Source organism: Vulpes lagopus, chromosome 11 (genome assembly GCF_018345385.1).
Source record: "Vulpes lagopus strain Blue_001 chromosome 11, ASM1834538v1, whole genome shotgun sequence".
NCBI lineage: Eukaryota > Metazoa > Chordata > Mammalia > Carnivora > Canidae > Vulpes > Vulpes lagopus.
In genome coordinates, this window is record NC_054834.1 from 89,691,603 (window position 1) to 89,714,716 (window position 23,114).

The window sequence follows — 23,114 nt, forward strand, 5'->3', positions numbered from 1 at the left end:
GAATTTAAAATATAATTTGAGGGACATCTGCATTTTTAAATGTGCCCATATAGCTAATCATTATGAAGTGGTTCAGCCATTTTTATCATTCTCAGAAAATAGTCACACTTTGTTTTAAAGAGAATGTTTATATATATTCCTTAGAGTATCATGTGTTGGTGTAGATTTAAAATATTATTAAAAATAAGTGTAAGATCACATTGATTTATTTTTAAAATAAATTTTATGCCAGTGATACAATATAAACGTAGTCTAAATTGATACCAGTCTGAATGATCTCAGTACAGACAATCCCTCCACATTTGCCAGGCCAAGCTCCATCAAACTAAGGCTGACAATAATTCCATCAAATATGTTCCAGCCTTCTTGGAAATAATAATATGGATCCATGGCAATGATCTTGAGAACCATTTCTGCTGTGAAGATCCCAGTGAAGACCTAAAGTAAAATAGAGATCACAGATACTGAAAAAACTTTTGACACTGTAAGAATCTGTAAAGAATATTAAATAGTCCTGAGTAAAAACATTTAAAATTTAAAATGGAGATATGTAACAAACTGATATAAATTTAGCATTTTTTTTCCAAGGGAGTATTTTAAGTGATATCCAAGAAAATGCTGATTTTAAAACATTTCCTCATTCACATTGTGATTCTGATACTGAATAGTAACTACAGAATTACTACCCTTTTTGGTACACCAGACTTCTCGCATGATCACAATGAAGTTTGTTTTTAGTATTATTACCTTAGGAACAAATCTATATATTAATTGAAGTTACTCTAATTTTTTTTTGAAGTTACTCTAATTTTATTTTAAATTTGGTAAGAACCATATTTTATTCTTGATTTTTGTGGGTTTTTAAAGGGACATCATCTTATTTCTGTAATTTTTAAAATGTTTCTGAAATAAGAGTGAGTTTCCCACAAGTGTTTTATAATAATATTCTCTGGATGCATGGCTCAGAATTAAGGTTAATGGATTAGTAGAGCAGGGAACTGCAGATTTAATTGAAAGCAGCAGGTGAACATTGTCAGTATGCATGCACACATAATTAAAATTAATAAATTATTTGAGTGGTTGGATGAATGTCTGGTTGACAATAGAAACAACTGAAATGAACTCAAAATTTGTTTTTTAACTCAAAACCACAGGCCAAGGGACCCAATGAAGAGTTATGAAATTACTCTTGTAAAAAATCTTAAAAAACAATGACCTTAAGAATAGGTAAAAGCTGCATTTTATAACTATAAAGTCAAGCTTACCATTTACAAGGTAAATCAGCCTTTACCCTGAATGACTCTCAAAATATCAGCATCAAAATTATTTGAATTTCCTAAACATCAGTTAATTAAAAGAAATCAGTATCCACTCTTAAAAAAAAGTGCAGCTAACATAGGGACACCAGGGTGGTTCAGTTGGTTAAGCACTCAATTCTTGATTTCAGCTCAGGTCATGATCTTAGGGTCCTGGGAGAGGCAGTGGTCTGCCTCGGGCTATACAGTCAGCAGGGAAGCTGCTTAAGGATCTCTCTCCCTCAGCCCCTTCCCTTCCCGGTTGCTCCTGTGGGTGTGCTCTCTCTCTCTCTCTCTCTCAAATAAATAAATCTTTAAAAAAAATGCAGCTAACATATTATTTTCCTAAACATAGAAAGACTTTAGGGGAAATAACCTATTCCAGAAAAAAATAGCTTAACTTCAGTTCTTCATTCATTCACTCAAGTAGAAATAAAATGTTTTCCAAATAATTTTATTGCATGATAATCTGGATATATAGTGGAATGCACACTGAAAATTATTTATTTTTTATTTTATGGAATGACACCATAGGATTTTTTTCCCTGGTGAATTTAAAATAATTCTGATTTAAAGAAATCTTATTTCTTATACAAAGTCTCAGAAGCAGCTGTTTGAATTATCAGCCTGATCATAGAAATACATTAAACTGAGGTAGAAACTATCCAGGTAAACCATCTATAAATATTTTTTCCTACAGAAATATCATAGGATGATCTTTTTAGCTCTTCTGAAATGACTAGATCTCCTGCGTTATAAAAACCTATACCTTAAATGTACATCCTTTCATCTAAAATGTAATCCCAACATAAAATTCTATTTTAGAAATAACATTTTAATTATAATTTGCAATTTAAAACTATATTTATTTATATCCTTAAGTGTTTTCCATTTAGATCCTAAAATCATTGGTATTGTTTCTTGGCACATTGTAGTCTAAACTGCATTGTCAGTATTTAAAAGTTTTTAAAAATTCCTTCTCATTCTAACAAAAATCAATCCAGCATACTGACTTAATATTAGCCTAAGTTTACATAATTTTTAAATTCCATCAAAGAATTCTAAGAACAGAAAGAATTGGCAACCTCTGGATATGTATCAGATTATGTAAATAATGCCCATGTATGGTTTATAAACAAACATTCAGTTGCCTTTGAATTTTCTATATCACAAAGAATTTTTAGGACTCAAGGCAATTAATAAAAAACGTCGAATGTTTATTGTTTGAACTTGGCCAAAATGTATCTTGTTTTATGTAGAAGCTTTTTATCTTTTGAAACTTTGGGTAAATGCTTTTGTAGCCACTCATTCATTTGGAAAAAAAAACTGCTGCACACCTAAATGGGAGACATTTTGCTGGTCTTTGAAAATTTAGTAGTAATTAAGATATACAAACTTAGACTGCATAAACCTAGTTCATTTAGGCTGATAAATTTCTTATGAACAATGAATTTTAGGCTTCCTAAGCCAGCTTCTTTAGTGAGGAGTTAAGTTCAGTGAAAAGGTCCTAATCTATTGTACACATGATAAATACAGTAAATGCATAAGTGCTAAGGATGGAGATGAGAAATCACCCTGGAAGTCTAGACCAAGAGTAAAGAAATTTGGAGCATTTTGAGATGGTTTGGGGTGCACAACACTGAAGATGATAAAATGTTGGGGAATAAAGTCTCATTTCAGGAAAGGGAAGGTTTTCCTATTGAGTATTTACTTAGGGAAGTTCTGTTGTTGTACATTAAAAGGAGGAATGTTCATTCTAAAGGCTATTGGTCAGTTTGCTCTACAAAACCTCTATTTGTCCAGACTGATGTTCCATGTTTTCTTTTTGTAGTGAATTTAATGTAACTGGAGCTTATATTTGCTGTATTATTAGCTTTTTTTTTTAATGGCTTTAGTTTTATTACTCCCATGGCTTTTGGGTATTTAAATGCAAACATTTAAAAATGTTGTTGTTATTGTTGATTAGGTGGGGAAGGTGAAATCAAAATATACTGAAAGAAAAATGATGAGAAATTATTTAGCATTTATGGTGTTCTTTTCTCTCATCTGTCATATGAGGCTATTCAATGAGGTAACTCATGAGGTCTGTGTCTAAAATTCTTGGATTTCTGTCAGCATTGTATTGTTTACCAAATTGTATTCAGAAATTGTATACACAATTTTTACACTATAACCTCATTATAAATTGTTAGTTTGGAGGCAAGATAGCTTTATACTGTACTAGGAAAGGAGTTATATGGCTAGATAGCACCCTTTCATTGATACAAGATGCCTCCAGGTGAATTTTAGGATTCAGCTCCCAAGTGTTTTATCTTTTAATAAATGAGTTATTTTTTCTCCTTCAAAAAGTTATCATGTCCCTTTTCTGAGATTTTAAATTCATATCCTGTACCACATCACTTAATTGAAATAACTTTACTAATCATGTTTCTTTAGGTTTTTATTTGCAAATGACATGTATGATCCTTAGTACAGGTATCATGTTCTGAGTTCCCTTCAGGGTCTAGCAGGATAAAGGGATATTGTGGACTCTTAAGCACTGGTTATAATGAGAGTTATAGTAAGAAAAGTAGTCAATGTAGGAGCTACAAACCTCTATCTGTATTCCCTGAAGAAAGACTTATAGGTTAGTTGGGAATGTTTGTATGATAAAGAGGTTGTGTAACCTATTATGATTGATGGATGATTTCTTGCTTATAAAGTCTCTAAGATGGGTGTATGGGTTTTATAATAGTCAAGACAAAAACAAAATAGAGCATCTTAGAGAAACTCAACAGATGTTTGAGGTCTCCTGATACTCAAATTTGATCAATCAATCCAATTAGTAGAGAATTGATGTAATTTTTATATGCTCCAGAAACGGTACAAATGGGGCACATTGATTTAAGTAAACCTGAAAGTTCCACAAATCTTTTACAGGACATTCCTTTGTTAACAATTCAAATAAAACCTAGATATCCTTATTTGTAAGGTGTATTATGTGAAAATTTCAGTAGTAACAACTACTCCATAGAAACTAAAGTTATTTAAATGAGCAAACTATAAATTCCACAAAATATGCAATGCAACCATCCATAGTGTATAATAGAGTCCAAAGTCAGATAAGTACCCATGGTATAAGGAGTATATTCTCTCCCTCTCCACTCCTTCCTCCCTCTTCCTCTTTTTCTTTTTCTCTTTCTCTCTCTGTGTCTGTCTTTATAGATTTTTATATATTATTTACATATAATTAAACATATATAATTTTTATACAGAAATACTTATTATAAGGGTTGTTATGGGTATAAAATATCTGAGAAACTATGAAATGCCTTACATGAATGATATTATTAATAATAACAGGAGCTTTCAGCTAATAGAAACAGTTTATTGTTCCATCTCTTACGGTTAGAAATAGATAACTCAGGTCTGTTTTCTATCTTATACACTCTTTATCTTGCTGAGCCTTGTTTCCCTGATGCTAACCTCAGCTTATTAATGGTTTTACCACAATCTATCAGTCATCAGTCTTCCACCTTACTTCTGTACCTCCTTATTTCTGTTGCTACACATTAGGTTACAGAATTTTGGAACTGGAGAAAACATGAAAAATCATCTAGTTCAGTACATTCTACTCACTAGAAAACAGACCCAAAGATCTAAATTACTTTTTCAAGAGCACCACAGTTATTTAGCATGGAGTATTGGACTTGAACCCAGATTTGGTGCTTTTTTTCTAGTGCTTTTCCATTTGATCATCCTTATAATCCAACCTCTCTTATCCTGTGCTTCCAAACTCTAGTGCTTTAACTTTGGAATTCTATAAAACTTCAATTTCCTGTTTTGCTCTGGCAAATTTCCAAAATTTCTTCCTGATTGTTCAACTTCCCTAACTGTTCAGTATCTTGGGAAAAATACAGGAGCTAGAGCAGAACTGTTTTCCATCAGCATTTCAAAGAAAGGTAAATAGCATATATTAGAGGAAGGAAATTGTTTATTGAGCACATGCTAGATGCCAGGCTCAGTATTGTTTTCATCTTACCTCATTTGGCCTTCACAACAACTCCGGGAGATGAGTATCATTATATCCATTTCAAAATAGAAAACAAGGACTCAGATTTTTTATCAGACTTGTCCAGATGCTACATCATTAGTAAGTATTGGCAGTGAAGCCAAACCCAGTTCCACCCAACTCCAAAGCCTATATTCTTTCATGAAAACATTCTACTCTAAGCAGCCCGTTTGGGTAGAAAACAACCAGTTCATTATTTATTGAGCTACAAGCATGTAAACATTATAGGAGATACAAAGGAAAAATGGGACATAACCTTGAAGAATATGAAGAATTGAAATGAGGTCGGAACACTCTAGATGTGAATGTAGAGAACAGTGAAATATTTTCCCATATGTAAATATATAAACATGGGTGATGTTGGTGTGACTTGGCTGTTCTGATGGGCCAGTAGTGGCTGGTTAGGAAACAATGGACTATAGGAAGGTATAGAAAGGATGGGATCAGATGAGGAGTCTTGAGAATCAGATAAAGCTGTTGAACCCTAAGTACAGATAATAGATACTTTAGCAAAGTGCAAACATACTGAGTTCAGAGTCCTAAAAGTATTATTTTAATCATAGTTATAGGATTAAAAAGAGGTACCTTTAAAGAAGAAATAATGGGTCTTATCAACTTATATATAACAAATGCAGGAAAAGTAAGTAAAAATGGCTATCAGATTTCTATCTTTGAATTGGAAGGCTCTTTGAAGCTGGGAGGCTACTACTAGAGGTAACATAAGACTGGACTGAGATAGCACTTTCAGTCACATATTGTGTTCAAAGTTATCCTTGAACAACATTATGTAATAGTTGGAAATATAGGAGTAGGGCATAGCTTATGCCACAAGAGCAGATAATTCCAACAGTTGTTGAATAATAAAAAAATTGAGTGGAAAACAGCCTTACTAGACATAAGTCCAGAAAAGAAGCAGACATGAGGTGATTGGAAAGATCAAGGAACAATCACTTAAAAAAAAAAACAAAACAATTCACAGGTGCCAACGATGAAGAAAATCTCAAGAATCTGGTGGGTGCTACAAAGTCAAACCATGGAATAAAGCTGAGGTCACTTACTGGGTAGACATTTATGTAATTGTCTGCCCAGTATTTCCTTTTCAACTTCTGTTGGGAATTGCTTCTCCATCTTTGTGATTCCTCGAGTCTGTCATGTTTTCACATGGATCCACCCTCTGCCTCCGATTAAACCAGAGGTGAGCATCTAACCTAGGCTCTGCCAAACAAGAGTCCTATCGTGAGAGTCTTTGAACTAGAACTGAAAAAGAGATACAGCTTTTTTTCCACTGCAGAGGTTACAAGATCTAAAACCAGAGAGGTATGGCTGAGAGGTTTCCTGACCCAGAGACAAAAGATGAAATGAACATTTGAGCAACATCCAAGCCCTTGGTTAAAGCATTTCCTGAAGCCCAGCTACAAAGTTAGCCTTTATATGGTTTGGTAGTTCATTTTTTTCTTTTCATTCTAGGAGTCAGTTTTTTTTTTCCTCTTACACTAGTTTTTTATTTTCCTCTTACACTAGTTTTCTGTCTTGTGCCAAAAAGGAAGCTCTCGATTAATCCTTTTCTTACTTGTTTACCCATTTCAGTTTTCTCATATAAAGGAGGAAATGTACATGTCAGCATACACATATGCAGATGCCTGTTCAAGTGATTTGAACCAAAAGTATGGCTAAATTACAAATGCATTTTCACCCACTGTTTTTTCTTTTGTGTGAATACCACTGAAACATTTTATTAGGTAATTCAGTTTAAACAACTATGTCCTCTTTTGTACAGAAATCAATCTTTATATATTTCCTTCAATGGACATGATTTCTTCAGAGGCTGTGTATAGTAAAACTGCATTTTTGTGGAGCCAGAATTAGATACTTTGTGGTTTTTTTTTTTTTGGACCTATATTTTAGCAAGAATGACAGTAAAAATTTTAATGAGCTTATAGCTTACCAGACACTGTGGTCAATTAGCATGGACATTGGTCTGAGCAATCAGCATTCATACCAGTTGAATTTTTAGATCTTACTGCTGAGATTCCCTACACAGCATGAATGGATTTTTTTCTTTGGCCTATATCCTGCACCCCTGCCAAAGGAAATAAGTAAACTTTAAATGAACTTACCAAGTTTCCTACAGTCAATACACTACTGAATTGACCGGTCATTGGGTAGTGTTCCATGGCCATAAAGAGAGTATTTAAGACAATGCAAATAGTGATGGCAAGATCGACAAATGGATCCATAACAATTAAATTCACAAGATGCTTTACTTTTAACCATGCATCACAGCAGTCCCAGATCAAAAATACATTGGCAAATCTGTACCAGCATGGTGGACATTTCTGTCTAGATTCTTCAAGTTCTGGGGGAACAATAAAGAGGAAGAGTAGTAAATAACAATAAAAATGAATTATTGTTACAATAGATTAAACATTATTTATAAAATAAGTGCTTCTACCTGGGTATGAAGTTCATATTACTTAGCTTAACAAACTTGAGAAGGCAATCCCTTTAAATATCTTAACAAAATATTCTAAAAATTTTATATAAATATCTTTTGCCTTTAATTAAATACAGAAAACACCTTCAATTTGATACTTTACTTCAAATTAACTTTATTAGCTAATAGCTAGGTAATTATTGATTATATTGCTATATTATTTTTATCAAAGGAATTTTATCTTATTTTTTTAAAGATTTTATTTATTTGAGAAGGACAGAGAGAGAGAGAGAGCATGAGCAGAGAGAGGGAGAAGCAGACTCCCTGCTGAGCTTAACCAACTGAGCCACCCAGGCATCCCAAAACAATTTTTAAATAAGCTTTACAGAAATATTAAATGTATCAAACACTATTTCATTTGAAAGTGTCTTTTAAAAAACACTGTCTAAAGCTGTGATCCTTATTAATGTGTACAACCAAGTCTCTTCTGATTGTTTCCACATCAGCATTAATTTTGCACACAATGAGATGTAGTATGTCCTTTTTAGTATAGACTCAAACCTATATCTACTTATGTTATGCAAATATACTCATATCTTTTAGAATTTTAGCCTAATATATTTAAGAGAGTTGCTAGTAATTTAATGGGTAAACCTGTTATAATTATTATGTGACCATTCAGATATCATATATAACCATAGGACAAGATATAAAATGTAACTCATATTTTCTAAAGAACACATGTTAAATACTTCTTAAATAAAAGACTTATGAAATTGCAGGACTAATGTAATGTAAGAAGGTATATTCTAATTATTTAAGGAGAATATAACAATGATAACTCACTGACATAATATGGAGTGGGGAAATATCACTTAGTTGACAAGATCAGGAGTTACAAAAAAGAGACAGTATTAGCTTTTGTAACCAGCATGTTAATAATGTATTTTATATATCATCTACTTAGGTTTGTTATGCAGTTATGATTTTGGGTAATTGACTTTGGTAATTCTATGAGGAGAAGAAATAGTTGCACAAAGCATATAATCGTGTCAAGCTGACTATCTCATGGCTTGCTTCTTACCTTCCATTGTGTTAGTCAGGATGCTGGCTATGCTCATGGCTCTTTGCCTTCCAGAGGAATCCTCTAGCATCTCCATTGAAATCTGATAAGAACTTAGCCTTCTCTTTCTGACTTCCGTTTCAGTAGTGGTGCCCTGCAAACCAAATACTGATGGTTCAAACCACCCTTTCAATGAATAATACAGCACTACATAGCATTTCTTTGGAAAATCATGCTACATGCAATTTTTCCAGGTAATAATTTTCAAGTAATAATAAAATATTGAGTTTATTATTAAGTTCTAAACACTTTTTAAAAATTATCACGATGGTAGAGTTTAACAAGAATGTACCAGTTGGATGCAATTGTATAGGGCAATTTTGTTACAGGAATGTTTTAATTAACCTTTTGGAATTTTCAGAGAAATTTCATAAGCATACTAAAGTCATACATTGTTTCATTTCATTCAAATGTGATTATTTCTAGCTTATCTCAATGATTAATAATTGGATCAGTCTTCTCCCCCCAAAATAATAGGATCATAGTGTTGCAAGGCTGAATTGTTTTCTCTGAAGCCATATTTGATAGTATTGACATATATGGGCCAATTTTTTTCCATGCACAAACACAGATGTACAATGAAATGTGTGTGCTTTCCTGAGATTATTTATTTCCTTTGATTATTTCTACAAGTCATCCTATAAGAAATCAAAGCATTTTAGAGCCATTTAATACACATCAAAACATTTTAGCATCAAAACACTTTAGCATCCCTATAATATTGATATTTGTATGGAAACTGCCTATTATCATTAGGCAGGTCATTTACCTATAGGTCATTATAATATTTCATTTCCAGAATATGAATAAATAATTACATAATTCTGTGTGAGATTACATTTGTAATAACAATTTGGTTGTCACAGTGCCCATTATTTTGTGTTGGTAGGTCTCTTGAATTTGTGGATATAGTTTCACTCAGACTGTAAGAACTCTAAAGTATTTGAAATCTAATGGTCCCATACAAATCAATTGGTTCTAAAGATTTATTGTTTTTCTTTTTCTTTTTTTTTTTTTTTGATTTATTGTTTTTCATTCAATAAATCATATTATTTTCAAGGCATTTCATTTTGGGGAAGCAGAATGGTATAACAGGCTAAACCGCCCAGGCTTTGATTATTTCAGTTGGTGTGTAATGTCAGTAATAGCTAACTTATCTATTATCACCTCTGGCGGAAGTTGTCCAGTAGGTGAGGTTAGAGCTGACGGTCCACCCACCAAGGAAACCACACCATTGCAATCCACAGTGCTGTGCATCTTCCCATTTGCTGGAAGCCCTGGCACCATCCTGGATGACATACTGGCCTGACTAACGTTACTGTTGCGTCGCTCTCCATGTCTGTGCGGCACAAACAGTGAGTCTCTCCTGCTCTCGCTGTCTTCAAATGTACTGTGCTCATCATCAGCAAAGTCATTTTCAGAACCGACATCCTTTGCTCGACCTCTGAAGCTGAAAATGCTTGTTTTGCTATTGCGTCGTGGGGAAAACAGGGAGCCACGGATACTTAACAGAGACTGAGGAGAGAGCAAGGAAGAAAGGAATGGGGCAAGGGTGGGGATACACAGTTACTTAACAAAAGTCTTAATATTGCAGAATCTATTTGCATTTGGATTAGAATAGTCTTGCTCTTATACACAGGCTCTCGAGTTTATGGAGAACACATACATTTTGACATTTTTATTAAGGACCACAATGCAAATTTAAGTATAAAGAGTTTTTTTCTGATTAAGAATCCTAATTTGCAGTTTGGTAAGTCCTCAACCATTTCATTTGATCTTAACTCTAATACTATGAGGTGGATTTTGTTATGGTAATGTCATAGGTATGGAACCTGATGCTGGAAAGGAGAAATACTTCATTTTGGAAGAAGTGGTGATTAAACAAATTGTAGATGACTTTTACTCTGAAATGCTATGATCTGAAGGGCATGCAATTTGGAAAGTAAGTTATGGCTCAAGAGCGATTGTTGGTTCAAATTTAAAATATCTGGACCAAATATGTTACTTTTAGATAATGATTTAAAAACAGAACTATTATCTCTCTGTTCTCTTCTTTCGAATATTAAAAGGAAATGAGTTTACTCTGTTTCTGGATCTGGGAATAAAAGTCACAAAACTTACCTATGACGCTGTCTTCCAAATTTGCTATTAGTTTCCCAAATAGGTACTAGTGATTCCCCTTAAGAGAATATATGTCATAATAAACACAACAGAATTCCTAAGCTGGCATCTAAATTTCTATTATTACTTAAATTAAACATTAGCTTAAAAAAAAGCAAGGCATATATACACGACTTTACCAAAGAGGTGATGTAGAAGATATCCTTCTGATCTCACTTTCATTTTATTGAAAGGAATTGGATGATTCAAAACATTTTAATTAAGGATGTTTACAAATAAACTGAGTAAATGGTTTCTGGTAGTAGAAAATGAAGATTTAACATGAAATCCATTCTTTCATCTTTTGAATAAATTTTAAACTAGCAGCACCAAATATCTTTATTCTGGCCTTGGTGATAGTTTTCAAAAACATCTCTATTCAGTCTGCAGAATCTTTGTTTACTCTCCTCATCATTAACAGTGACATTCCCCATTGCTCCCCCTGCTTGGACTTTTGTGACCTCTGTTACCTATCTTCATAGCCAGGGTTTTATATATATATGTATAAGTGTACGTATATAGGTATATATACCTATATATGTGTATATATGTGCACACACAGGCACAGACGCACACACTTATGCATACATATCCAAATGGCCACAGCAAACATTCTTAGACCTTCTCATTCTTCCTCCAAACTTCAGTATAAAGCCAAATAAAAATAATTTTAGTGGGAAAAAACGTAGGAAAGGCAGACTCCATCAAATTTATTTTTGGATCCTCTGCCTAATTAGGTCATGCTGATTTTCTTAGGCCCCATTTTTAGCTTTATTTTTATGTCTTTTCCCAGACTGCAAAGCACCAGAATAATCGTTGTTGCCCTCTGTCATAGTGATGTTCTGGAAAGATATTATTCATTAAGAAATGTACTCTTGCTTTGGATTTAGTTAGAATGCCCACAGGAACTATTTCTGGTTACCCAGCTTGTCCAACCTGAGACTGTGCCTTTATGACATTCAGACAGTAGTTAGACTGATTTTCTAGTTAATATAAGTGATCAAGAAATCAGGTATCATGAAGACTTAAACTCAGCCCCCCAGTAATAAAGAATGCTAGGGTTTTAATATCCTTAGACTCAATTTTAATTATCAATATAATACTGATTATTATCAGACTTGTGTTTCAAAAGTTTAGTGTGAAAAAAAAAGTTTAGTGTGTATTTTTAGGTCCCAATTTTTTTGACTTGGGATTCAGTACGTAGGGGATAGGACTCTGGAATCTGGATATTCAGCACACATTCCAGGTGATTCTAATGCAAGTATTAGGAGAATACTAATTTTGTCTTACATTAATACCTAGGATAGTTCCTTGTAATCATCTTAATATCCCTATGTTCAGCGACTGTCTTTGGAAACTGAAAATTAGCCTGTACGATACTGGTTGAGAGTATATTGTATGAGTGCATGTTTGTAATGTATCTGGTACATGCCTTTAATTTGCATATTTTTATGTTGGGGTGTTTTCAAAGGCGTTCCAGAATTTTTAGTTTATTTGAAACTTGTATTCACTCTTTGGAAAGTATAATAATGGGTGTGAGCACAGCTTTCAAGGCAACAGAGACTGAAAAAGAAGATAACAAAAATAGTATTCAGAGAAAATAAACCAAAAATAACACACTAGAAGATGTAGCAAAGTAGAGGGAATACCCACAGCTGTGGCAGGCCTTCCTTCTTAGGAAAACAAGCTTTTAAGCTTTAAGGACCAAAACACCATTTTTCTTTGCCTTAGGCATGGCAAAACATGAATCCCAGGTATCTATTTTTTTTGTTCCAAAAGGGTAAATATGAACTTTTTCCCTTATAATATTCATTAGCAAAAGGGAAAAATAGAACTTAGTTCTGTAAAACACAATCCTGTGTGTAGGGATTGAACTTCAAGTCAAGTTCAAGTTAGGAAAAGTCAAGAGGAAGATGATGCAGAGAATTTAAAGATGTTCTAGTAGAAACATGTAAAGTGAGTGCTGCATTTTAAGTTAACTGTATGTACCTATCAGTGTTTTCAATAAATCAGCAACTTTACTTGGTACTAGCTAAAAACTTTCTGGTTTAAAACAAATTGTCTTGGTGTGTCCAAACAACATAGCTAAAATCTTGGAGAGGATTCACTTTCCATTGAAAACCCTTAAGTAGCTTTTCATGTACTATGAACATGATTAATCTATTTGAAAATAAAATAATGTAATAAATGTAAAATAACATTTAAACATATATGTTAGTAGAGGACAGAGTACCCATAATATGTGGCTTCTCTGTCTTGACATTTTCAGAAGATAAATTTGTTTTGAACACATGCCATGTCCATCTTATGCTTCCTATTCCCACTACCTTCACTGATTCTCTTTACTATCACAGAGCCTTGTTTTGCTTATACAAGAAATTGTAAACTGCTTCTGGTAATTTTTGCTTCAGTTGTGTTAATGTTCCCTGTCTGTCTTTACTGGGATTTGTAAATATTAGTATTAGTAGGATCTTTCTTTTACTTTTGGAATATCTCCCATCTGTATATACATTTTTCTATCTACCTATTATCTACCTACCTACTATCTATCTACAAATACTATAAAATGAACTACATATAACATATGTATGTACTGATTCTGCTTTTTTAGTATTAAAACTCTGGCTGACGCCTAACTTCTCTCTGCTCTTGCCTCTCTGTGGTTCACCGGCCTCCCAGCTGCTCACTGAGCATTCCAGGCATACTGCTGTGCCAGGCCCTTACACTTGGCTCTTCCATGAGTCTGGGATGCTCTTCAATGAGATAGTTTCTTCCTTTGCCTCCTTAAAATCTTTGCTTAAATGTCTCCTTTACAGTGAGGACTTCCCAAACCACCTTATTTAAATTTTTTACATCCATTTAATGCTCCTAATCTGGGCAGCCCCAGTGGCACAGCGGCTTAGTGCCACCTGCAGCCCAGGGTGTGATCCTGGAGACCTGGGATGGAGTCCCACGTCCGGCTCCCTGCATGGAGCCTGCTTCTCCCTCTGCCTGTGTCTCTGCCTCTCTCTCTCTGTGTCTCTATGAATAAATAAATAAAATCTTTTAAAAAAATTTATAATGCTCCTAAACCCTTTTTGTGATTTTCTTTTTTTTCCCCTCATAGCACTTGTCACCTTCTAACATAGTTTGTTGCTTATTTATCTTATTTAGTGTCTATTTTCTTCTTTAGTATAAATTTCCATGAGGTCAGTGAATTGTGTTTTTCTTTGGTTCACTGAAATGTTTTAATTTTCTAGAACTATTTCTTTCACATAGTAGGTGGCCAATAAATATTCGTTAATTGCCTGAATGAACTAATCCAGCTTCTATTTGAGCACAGTGATGAAACAATGATGGAAACAATACTATTTTCAAAAACATATAAATATGCTCATGTAAATATTGCTACTGTGCATACACATTTGTGATAATACAACTACTTAAAAGTTCTTACTTTCCTTCATTTGGAATCATTCACCAATTTTAACTTAAGAGCTTTATTATTTCTCACATAAGGTTTCTATATATTGCTTAATCTCTCCCAACTCTTTAAGGTAGACATTATTACCTGATTTTACAGAAATCTTACAAAAATACAAGTGACTTGACTAGGGTCACAGAACTCACTTGGGAGTTGAGATATGAACACAAGATTCTATGTCAAATGCTCCTTATCTTAATGACTCCTAATGGTCATGATAATGCTAAAGCATCAAGGTGACAGTTTAACCAAAAAAAAATATGGTCAGAGAAACTAACTTGCCCAATGGAGCTTCCAGTTAATCTCAAATATGTTGTACTTATTTAAACCATACTTTATATTTGTATTATGCAAGATAATAATTGGATCTCTTGATTTTGGCATTATCTGGAGGAAATTGGTTTTTATCTTTTAACTTCTTGTTTTAACTCCATTAACATGGAGTTTATTTTTTTAATTTTATTTAAATATTCAGTACAAATGATAAAATAAATACCCATTGATAACTTACATATATTCTTTCCTCCCAAAAGCCAAACACTATGCTGAATTTGTGCTTATTATTCCAAGTTTTTAAAAAAGTTTTTGTTCTTTATAGGAAGGATATATAGGAAGGATTGATGTTTAGTTTTTTCTTTATGCTAATTATATAAAAGCATTATTTTTAGGGTATAATTCTGGCCCAGATTAATATGAAGACCCATATTATTAGAAGAGTTAGTAATTTGTGGCACATAAAATCCTAGTGGAACCAAGTGGTGTTCAAAGTCATAGCTGTACTTATCACAGATTTCATAATTATTTACTCTTTACATTATGCAACTTATAAAAATGTATTAACAAAGAGAGTTAAAACTACTTTCCCTCTTTGACTTGAAAATATGCTGAATAACTGTGTAGTTGACATTAAGTTAGAGCAAAAATAGACTGTCTTCAATTTAGGTCTCTTCCAAGAGCATTTCGGTCCTCATTTCATTCTAATGTCTCATGGCATGACACCATGTCAGCATAATCGAGACTTATGACAGCATGATTCTCATATCAAAAGATCAAGGCAAAATCCAGAGACACTTTTTTTCAAAATTAATACATATGTTGTAATGATAGCCTCAGATAATAAAGGCAGACACCTATATGGAAAGATAAGTTCATTTGAGGTCTCAAAATGAAAAAGGTAAACAAGATATTGCAAAACTCTCACTGAAGAGAGAAGTCTGATAGGTTAGTTTTACTGACACCCCCCCAAAAATAGAAGATGAAGAACATGGTCTCAAAATAGTGTATGTTTAAAGCTGATTGCCTTAAAAGTTTTAATGGTTTAATAAAAGTCTCCTTTAAAGACAGCTTGTGATAATCATATTAAATGTTAGCTATCTGTCACTCATTTATATCAGATATTATAAAATATACTAATGCCAAATACATAATTACAAAGCAATAGCAATGACAAAACAAATGGAGCACTTCGTAGAAGACCATACCTGATGTGGGGAGTAGAATTTCTTGTCACTAGTAAGTCGATTTCCATCCATGGAGAAAAGGAAGCTTCTTCTTTTGACACTGTCCTCAGATTCAGATTTGGGAAACCTGTCTCCCTCGCCTTTGTTGCTTCCTTCAAGATGCTCTCTCTGTCTTCTTTTCTTTCTTCGATTCCTCCACTCCTTAGCACTTTTGGAACTTAACTTTGACGCTTCTGAAGAACTTTCCAGGAGCTCTCCGAGCCCACCTATTCCACTGAAATCTCTTGAAGCAGCTGATGCAGCTGCAACCGCCTGTTGAAGACAAAGCCAAGCACTGTGTACAAGAAGTTTTGGAAATGATTGTACAAATGTTGCCATTAAAACTATTAACTATATGTAAACATTGTGTCTTCTGGTCATTTCATTGTGTCTTAGAAGTTTATTTAATAATGACAGTAAAACAGTATAAAGCAATATGCTAACCTATGTATTAAGGCAAGAAAAGTCTGGTTTGGCACATCTCTTGGAGAATCTAAAAAAAAAAAAAACCCACAACTCTTGAGATTGCTTTATTTTCAAGGAAAATTGCTCTCTTAAAAATATCTCCTACATTTTAAAAGCAAATGTTCTCTTAATGGTGGTTTGTTGGTCTGATTACTATTCCAGTTCCTTCCACAGGCTTGTTCTTCCCATGTGTGATGTGAACAACGGAGTGGTATTTTTTCCTTCTAAATCTAGGTCTAAGATTTTTTCTTTTTTCTTTTTTGTGAACTCAAAGCATTTAAAGTGTCCACTGTTTTACTACTAGATAGAAGTAGTGGGAGTAGAGTGGCTAGTTGACCTCTTCATTTGATTTACATTCAGTACTATAGTTCACATCCCGGAGGTTATGTTAATCTCAGAGATTAACATGATTAATTTATTACATAGCACTTTTAGTTTTAAAGTTTTTAGTATTTATAAATTACCTATGATTATTATAAATAATAATAAATGATTAACATGTCAATCAATAAGTACCTGAAATAATCATTCAAGGGATTATGAGATCTTCTTCAAATATTTTCTATTTATGTTTCAGCACTAAGTATACTTAATCATTTTGAATTTCTGTATATACTAAAGAAACAACCAGCTCTAAGGTGAAGCACAGCAAATTGTTTTGTAATGAATAGTATTTTTAGACTGGAAATGATCTAACCATGATTAGAGGATATGAAACAGTGATATAGTTCCTATCAAAGCTGAGTTCTCATTAAGTATATTCCTGTTTTTAAGTATAATCATGGAAGTGGAAATGATTCAATTATGAGAATACTGGTTCAACTCTTTATATATGTCATTACTAAATACAAACAACTCTAATGTACCTGCCCATTTTGTTTTATTTTCTCCACTAGATATATGGTAGAAAAGAATTTTGTCAAATGCATTTGTACACATTGCTTAGTATGACACCTGACATAAGTGTCTAGTAAATGTTTGGTGAGTAAAGATGAAAAAGACATTATGCCATCAATTGTCTGAGTCACTGGGGTAGGAGTGAAGAAAGAATAAGATATATAAACTTGAATTTTCAAGATCTCATAAAAAGATTATGTTTCAGAATGGTCTGTATAACAAACATTTTAGGAAAGAAGATAAAACTATAATGAGTTCGACAACAGGTGCTTTTTGGTTTTTTCTTCCTAAGGAGAAGCAAACCCTCCACAATAGCTTCCATTTCCGAATCTCATCTCAACTACAATTACAAAGAAAAATAAAGTTTAAAACTAAAGGTGCTATAAATACAAAATTATCTAGGATTGGAACCCATGATCCCAGGGATTGGAACCATAGCACTACATATAGTATTAAATATGTGTGTTGGACTAAGCAATGTAAAGTATACATTAATTGTAAAACAGATATTTATTTATATTGAATACTATATTCGATTTAAGGCTCAGGGTAAGACATTACCTACAATTAAATGGATGGAACAATTATTCAGAATTTGGGTATTTATGTTATTACATAGTCATATAGCCAGATTTTTTTATTGAATTCTTGATTTTTTTTATTAATTTTTTTTTTTAATTTGAAGAGGCAGAGTAAGTGTGAGAGAGAGAGAGACAGACAGATAGAGGGCACCAGCGGGGGAGGGGGAAAGGCAGCTTCCCCATGGGAGCCCTGATGTAGGGCTCCACGCCAGGACCCTGAGATCATGACCTGAGCCGAAGGCAGACACTTAACCAACTGAGCCACCCAGACGCTCCTGAGTTTTTGATTGCTAGTATCACTTCTAGTGTCATCAGTAATGGAAGATGAGAAATATTAAGGGCCTTTTGTAAATATGAATGAGGCTAATGTAAATATATACAAAATGAGGCACTTATTTGTAGCAAGTTAAATCTAGTCACTTAGTACTTGATATATAGGAGATACATAGTATACAGCACTCATTGAAAGAATGAATATACATACATTTATTTGTATCCAAATAAAGCCTTTAATTTTCTTTTCCACTTTGTATACACGGTAACACAGTGCAACACACAGCGTTAATCATTTATTGATTTGTCTGTAGTTAGAAACAAAGGAAGTTGTGGTAACATTCCTTTGCAATAATCCTGAAACTCATGTTCATTTAAATACTTCCGGAATTTGTTTTGCATAAAACATGATTTCCCTACCTATTCTGGATAACAGTTCAAATAACTCAAAACTAAAGCATTTCTAAGGGAACAATGGTAACCTTCCGACACAACACATTTTCTGTGTCACTCATCAACTCAAATCTGTCACTTGTTCCACTGCCAGTGATTTGCTGATTCCCTCAAAGGCAGATGTTTCCTGTCACCTCACATGTCTGTGTACCTGTTTCTACCCATCTCTGTGACAAGGCCAATGTCCTGCTTACTTAGAGTATTGCTTTCACTGGCTTGATGAATTCCTCCTCTTACAAATAACATATATATGCTTAATATTTACTCAAGTAGTAACATTTAGTTCTTCTTATAACATTTCCCTGTGATTCACCATGAGCTCTATAACTCACTGTATCTGTGTGTCCTTAAGAAATAAAGCCATGTGATTACTTGTAATTATATTTCACTTTAAACATAAAATCCAGTTTAAAAAACCCACTCAAAATTACAAGACCTTAACTAAACATGTTTCAATCTTACCTCTAATTATATCGGCTCTGCTAAATGACAATATTTTAAATTTTGTCCCAAAGCTTACTATTAAATTTTTCCTATCTGACCTATATACACTGCTATGGGATATGTTGTGTTGGGTACCATTAGGCTTTTAAAGAAACAGTCATGATGATTCAACATAATTTTTTTTTTCTTTTGGTTCAGTTTTGTCTTCCATCATCCTTTAAAGTTACACTTGATTTGTGAGTTCTCTGAGCTTAGTTATTTTTTCATGTCTAAACAATGACTAGCATTAGGAGGTCCTTTAACAGATTAAATGAAAATAGAAGTGATGCTAGGCTTCATGAAATCATTGGCTAAATGGTACATCTGAAGAGTGATAGGCGATTAGCAAGACATAGGTTACAGTGGAGCACCGATGATCTCATGCGTAGACTATGTCTCCCTCTCTACCTGCCTCGAGCACCTTCCTCTTTTTAAATATTGGCTATTTACTGGGCATTGATACCTGTGTTCTCATTAAGGGGATAAGATTGCATTGGTACTGTGCCATCCCAGTCCATGTTAAAACACTGGGATCAGTTATCCTAAGATGAGTTTAAATTTGTGTACGTATGAAGCTAAAGGTGAGCCAAATCATGATTTGATCCCTGAAATCCAATACGTTTTAAGTGACAAGAATGCACATTTTTTAGTTGACCTAATTAGGATGTAGATAATTAGATTCTTTAAACTTCTAATAGGTACTGTGCACTTTTACTTCTAAATTTAAAAGATTGTACTCTTCTAATTGATGCTATATTTTACCCTAAAGTGGCTGAATTTCAGAATGTGTTCTTACTCCTGTACTATGGATCTGTGTAGTATTTTCGAGCACATTGCTTTGTCTGTTTTTGTAAATGATAAATAGAATAATCTGAAGCTTTAAAATACATTTATAGGGCAGCCTTGGTGGCTCAGAAGTTTAGCACTGCCTTCAGCCGAGGGCATGATTCTGGAGACCGGGATCAAGTCCCTGCATGGAGCCTGTTTCTCTCTCTGCCTGTGTTTCTGCCTCTCTCTGTCTCTCTCTGTGTGAATAAATAAATAAAATAAAATAAAATAAATACATTTTTATACAATATAAATATTATTTCCCATAATATTTAAAATTTTGAAATAATTTGCCCTGTAAATAGCTAATGTATTTCATTATTTTACAAATGTGCTTTTTGTAGTGATCCGAAATAAATTCTTAAGTACTTGAAATGTAGCAGATCTACCAAGCATGAAGTATATTTTATAAGATTTTTAAGTATCACCAAACTTATTTATAGCTTTCCTTATAAAATCACTAAAATATAACCATGATATTACTCTGTATTTAGGGGTAAGATGAAATAGCAAAACGATCATGATCAACAAATGCTAAGAATATGGTTGGGCTCTGTAACCAGCTAAACAATTCATTGTCAAATCCCAGTCTCACCAAAAAAATGCCTCAAAAAAAGGGCTTAATTATATGTTGTACATCCTCAAAGTAACTCAGAATTATTAAAAACTTAAAATTTGACCCTACCCATTGAATCCGTACATCTCTTGTCATTCAAATAATGCTTTAAAAATCTGGAACCGTCAATCTAAAAATAATCACTATGTATCAAAAAAGTCATGTACAAAACTTATTTGGACTACTGCTTCTGGTTAAGATATAGTTAATAGTGATTTACTCTCCCTCCTGAAAAAAAAAACCACTAAAACAGACAAAATACATGTAACACTGCATTAATAGGGCATTGAGTGGACTGTTCAAAAGGATCTTCACTCAGTGGTAGAGAATAGTTAAATTAGATGCTCTAACTAGTTCTACTTAAAAAATCTTTAAAGGTTTCACGATGGAAAAGGATTAAGCTGTTTATAACTAATGTAACTAATGTCCCCAAATAAGGTTCAAGAATTTTTATAGGACTACAAACATATCCAGAACAAAAAAAAAAGGTAAAATTAAATGTCTGGAATTAAATCGAAAATTGCTAAGAATGCAAAAAAAAAATTCAGGAATATATGACTATTGATGAAGAAAAAAATAAGTTAAAACTGATCAAGATCTGACATAGGCATTAGAATTAGCAGAAAAGGACTTATTTTTTTAAAAAAAGATTTTATTTATTTTGGGGAGAGAAAGAGAGAGTACAAGCTACAGGAGAGGGGTTGAAGGAGAGGGAGAAGCAGACTCTCCACTGAGCAGAGAGCCCAATGTGGGGCTCAGTCCCAGGATCCTGGGATCATGATCTGAGCCAAAGGCAGACCCTTACCTGACTGAACCACCCAGGCACCCTGACTTTAAGGACTTTAAACAGTTACTATAATGATATTGTGTATGTTCAAAATGTTAAAGACATGGGAAGTATAAAAGAGATGCATATCAAGGTTTGAGGGATGAAAACTACAAAAACTGAGATAAAAAATGCCATGGATAGGATAATGGTATAGCAGACACTACAGAAGAAAAGATGATAAACATGAAGACATAGCAAAAGAAATGAATGGAACTGAAATTGACAAGGTGATTCTAAAATTCCTATGAAACTGCAAAGGACTTAGAGTGTTACAATAGTTTTGGAAAGGAAAAAATTAGAGAACTACAACTCTCTGATTTCAAGACATTAAATACCTACATTAATAAAGAGAATGTGTATTGGTATAAATTGAACAGAACAGAATCTAGAAATAGACCCATTCACATCTGGACAACTGATTTTTGGCAAGGTTCAAAGGCAATTTAGTGGAGAAAGGATATTTTGTTCAACAAATGGTAATTAGATAGCCATATGCAAAAGAAAAAAATCTCAACATATAAATCAGACCTTACACAAAAATTAACATTAAGATGGGTCATTGATGTAAATATAAAACATGAAACTATAAAGCTTCTAGGAATAAAAATAGGAAATCTTTATGATGCTGATTTGGCAAAAATATGTTAGAAACTACACTGAAAGCATTACCAAAGAAACAAAATCTTGATAAAGTATACTTCATCCAAATTTAATTTTTAACCAGTAGGAAACTGATGCTTGCTGGAGAGGAAGTGGTTGGGGGGTTGGGGTAATTGAATGATGGGCTTAAGGAGAGCACATGATGCGATAAGCACTAGGTGTTATACACAACTGATAAATCATTGAACACTACATCTGCAACTAATGATGTACTATAAATTGGCTAATTGAATTTAAATAAATTCGATAAATAAATTTATAATAATTTATTAATTAATAAATTTAATAAATTTAAATAAATAAATGAATAAATAGAACACATTTTTTATCCAAAAATACTATTAGGAGAATGAAAAGACAAGTTACAGGCTAGGAGAAAATATTTGCAAAGAGTATACATCATCAAGGAATAAAACCTTAAATGTTATAATTAGTGGTGAAACGAATAATTGGAAATATCAGTTATGTATCTTTTCATATTAAACTGAATGTCAGATTCTCCCCTCAGGTTTCATGAGATGTTTTCAAAACCTTATCCTGAATGTGTTTTCTTTACATATAATGTCAAAAAGTTCCTTTGATTACAACTTTAGAAACAATTTTAGACTTGAATAACTTTATCTTTTCTAATGGCAATGACTGTATACCAAATGAAAAGCTGGTTTCAATTTGACCTCTATGCTTAACAACATTCCTACTTAATACTCACAATAATAATAGTAACAACAATAGTAATAATAAAACTTTGCTTATTGTCACTCCATACCTGAGCTTCTTCCTGTTGCTTTTTAAGCTGTTCCAGCATTTGCTGAAATTCAGCCTCTTTCTGTTCTGCCTCCTCCAAGGTGGCCTGATTCTGTTCCTCGTAGGCCATGGCCACCACAGCCAGGATCAAATTCACCAAATAGAAAGATCCCAAGAAAATCACCAGGACAAAAAATATCATGTATGTTTTTCCAGCAGCACGTAGCGTCTAGAGGAAGCAAAGGATAATTTCACCAGTA

At 33.3% G+C, this 23,114-nt stretch overlaps 1 protein-coding gene and 1 long non-coding RNA gene across 6 annotated transcripts in view; one reads left to right on the plus strand and one right to left on the minus strand.

Annotated features, from left to right (window-relative positions):
• The window catches only part of LOC121471828, an 81,804-nt gene that overhangs the window by 47,259 nt on the left and 11,431 nt on the right, over window positions 1–23,114 (plus strand). The gene's annotated exons all lie outside the window — the stretch shown is intronic.
• The window catches only part of LOC121471827 (sodium channel protein type 3 subunit alpha), a 106,436-nt gene that overhangs the window by 33,087 nt on the left and 50,235 nt on the right, over window positions 1–23,114 (minus strand). For 3 of the 5 annotated variants that reach the window (XM_041722670.1, XM_041722669.1, XM_041722671.1), the window contains 6 exons: window positions 22,877–23,083; window positions 16,008–16,298; window positions 10,071–10,418; window positions 8,865–8,997; window positions 7,464–7,702; window positions 265–438 (listed from right to left, as the gene is read on the minus strand). In XM_041722670.1, coding sequence (XP_041578604.1) covers window positions 265–438; window positions 7,464–7,702; window positions 8,865–8,997; window positions 10,071–10,418; window positions 16,008–16,298; window positions 22,877–23,083 — 1,392 coding nt within the window. The remainder of the gene's footprint in view (window positions 1–264; window positions 439–7,463; window positions 7,703–8,864; window positions 8,998–10,070; window positions 10,419–16,007; window positions 16,299–22,876; window positions 23,084–23,114) is intronic. The other 2 variants (XM_041722673.1, XM_041722672.1) reach the window with 2 other exon arrangements.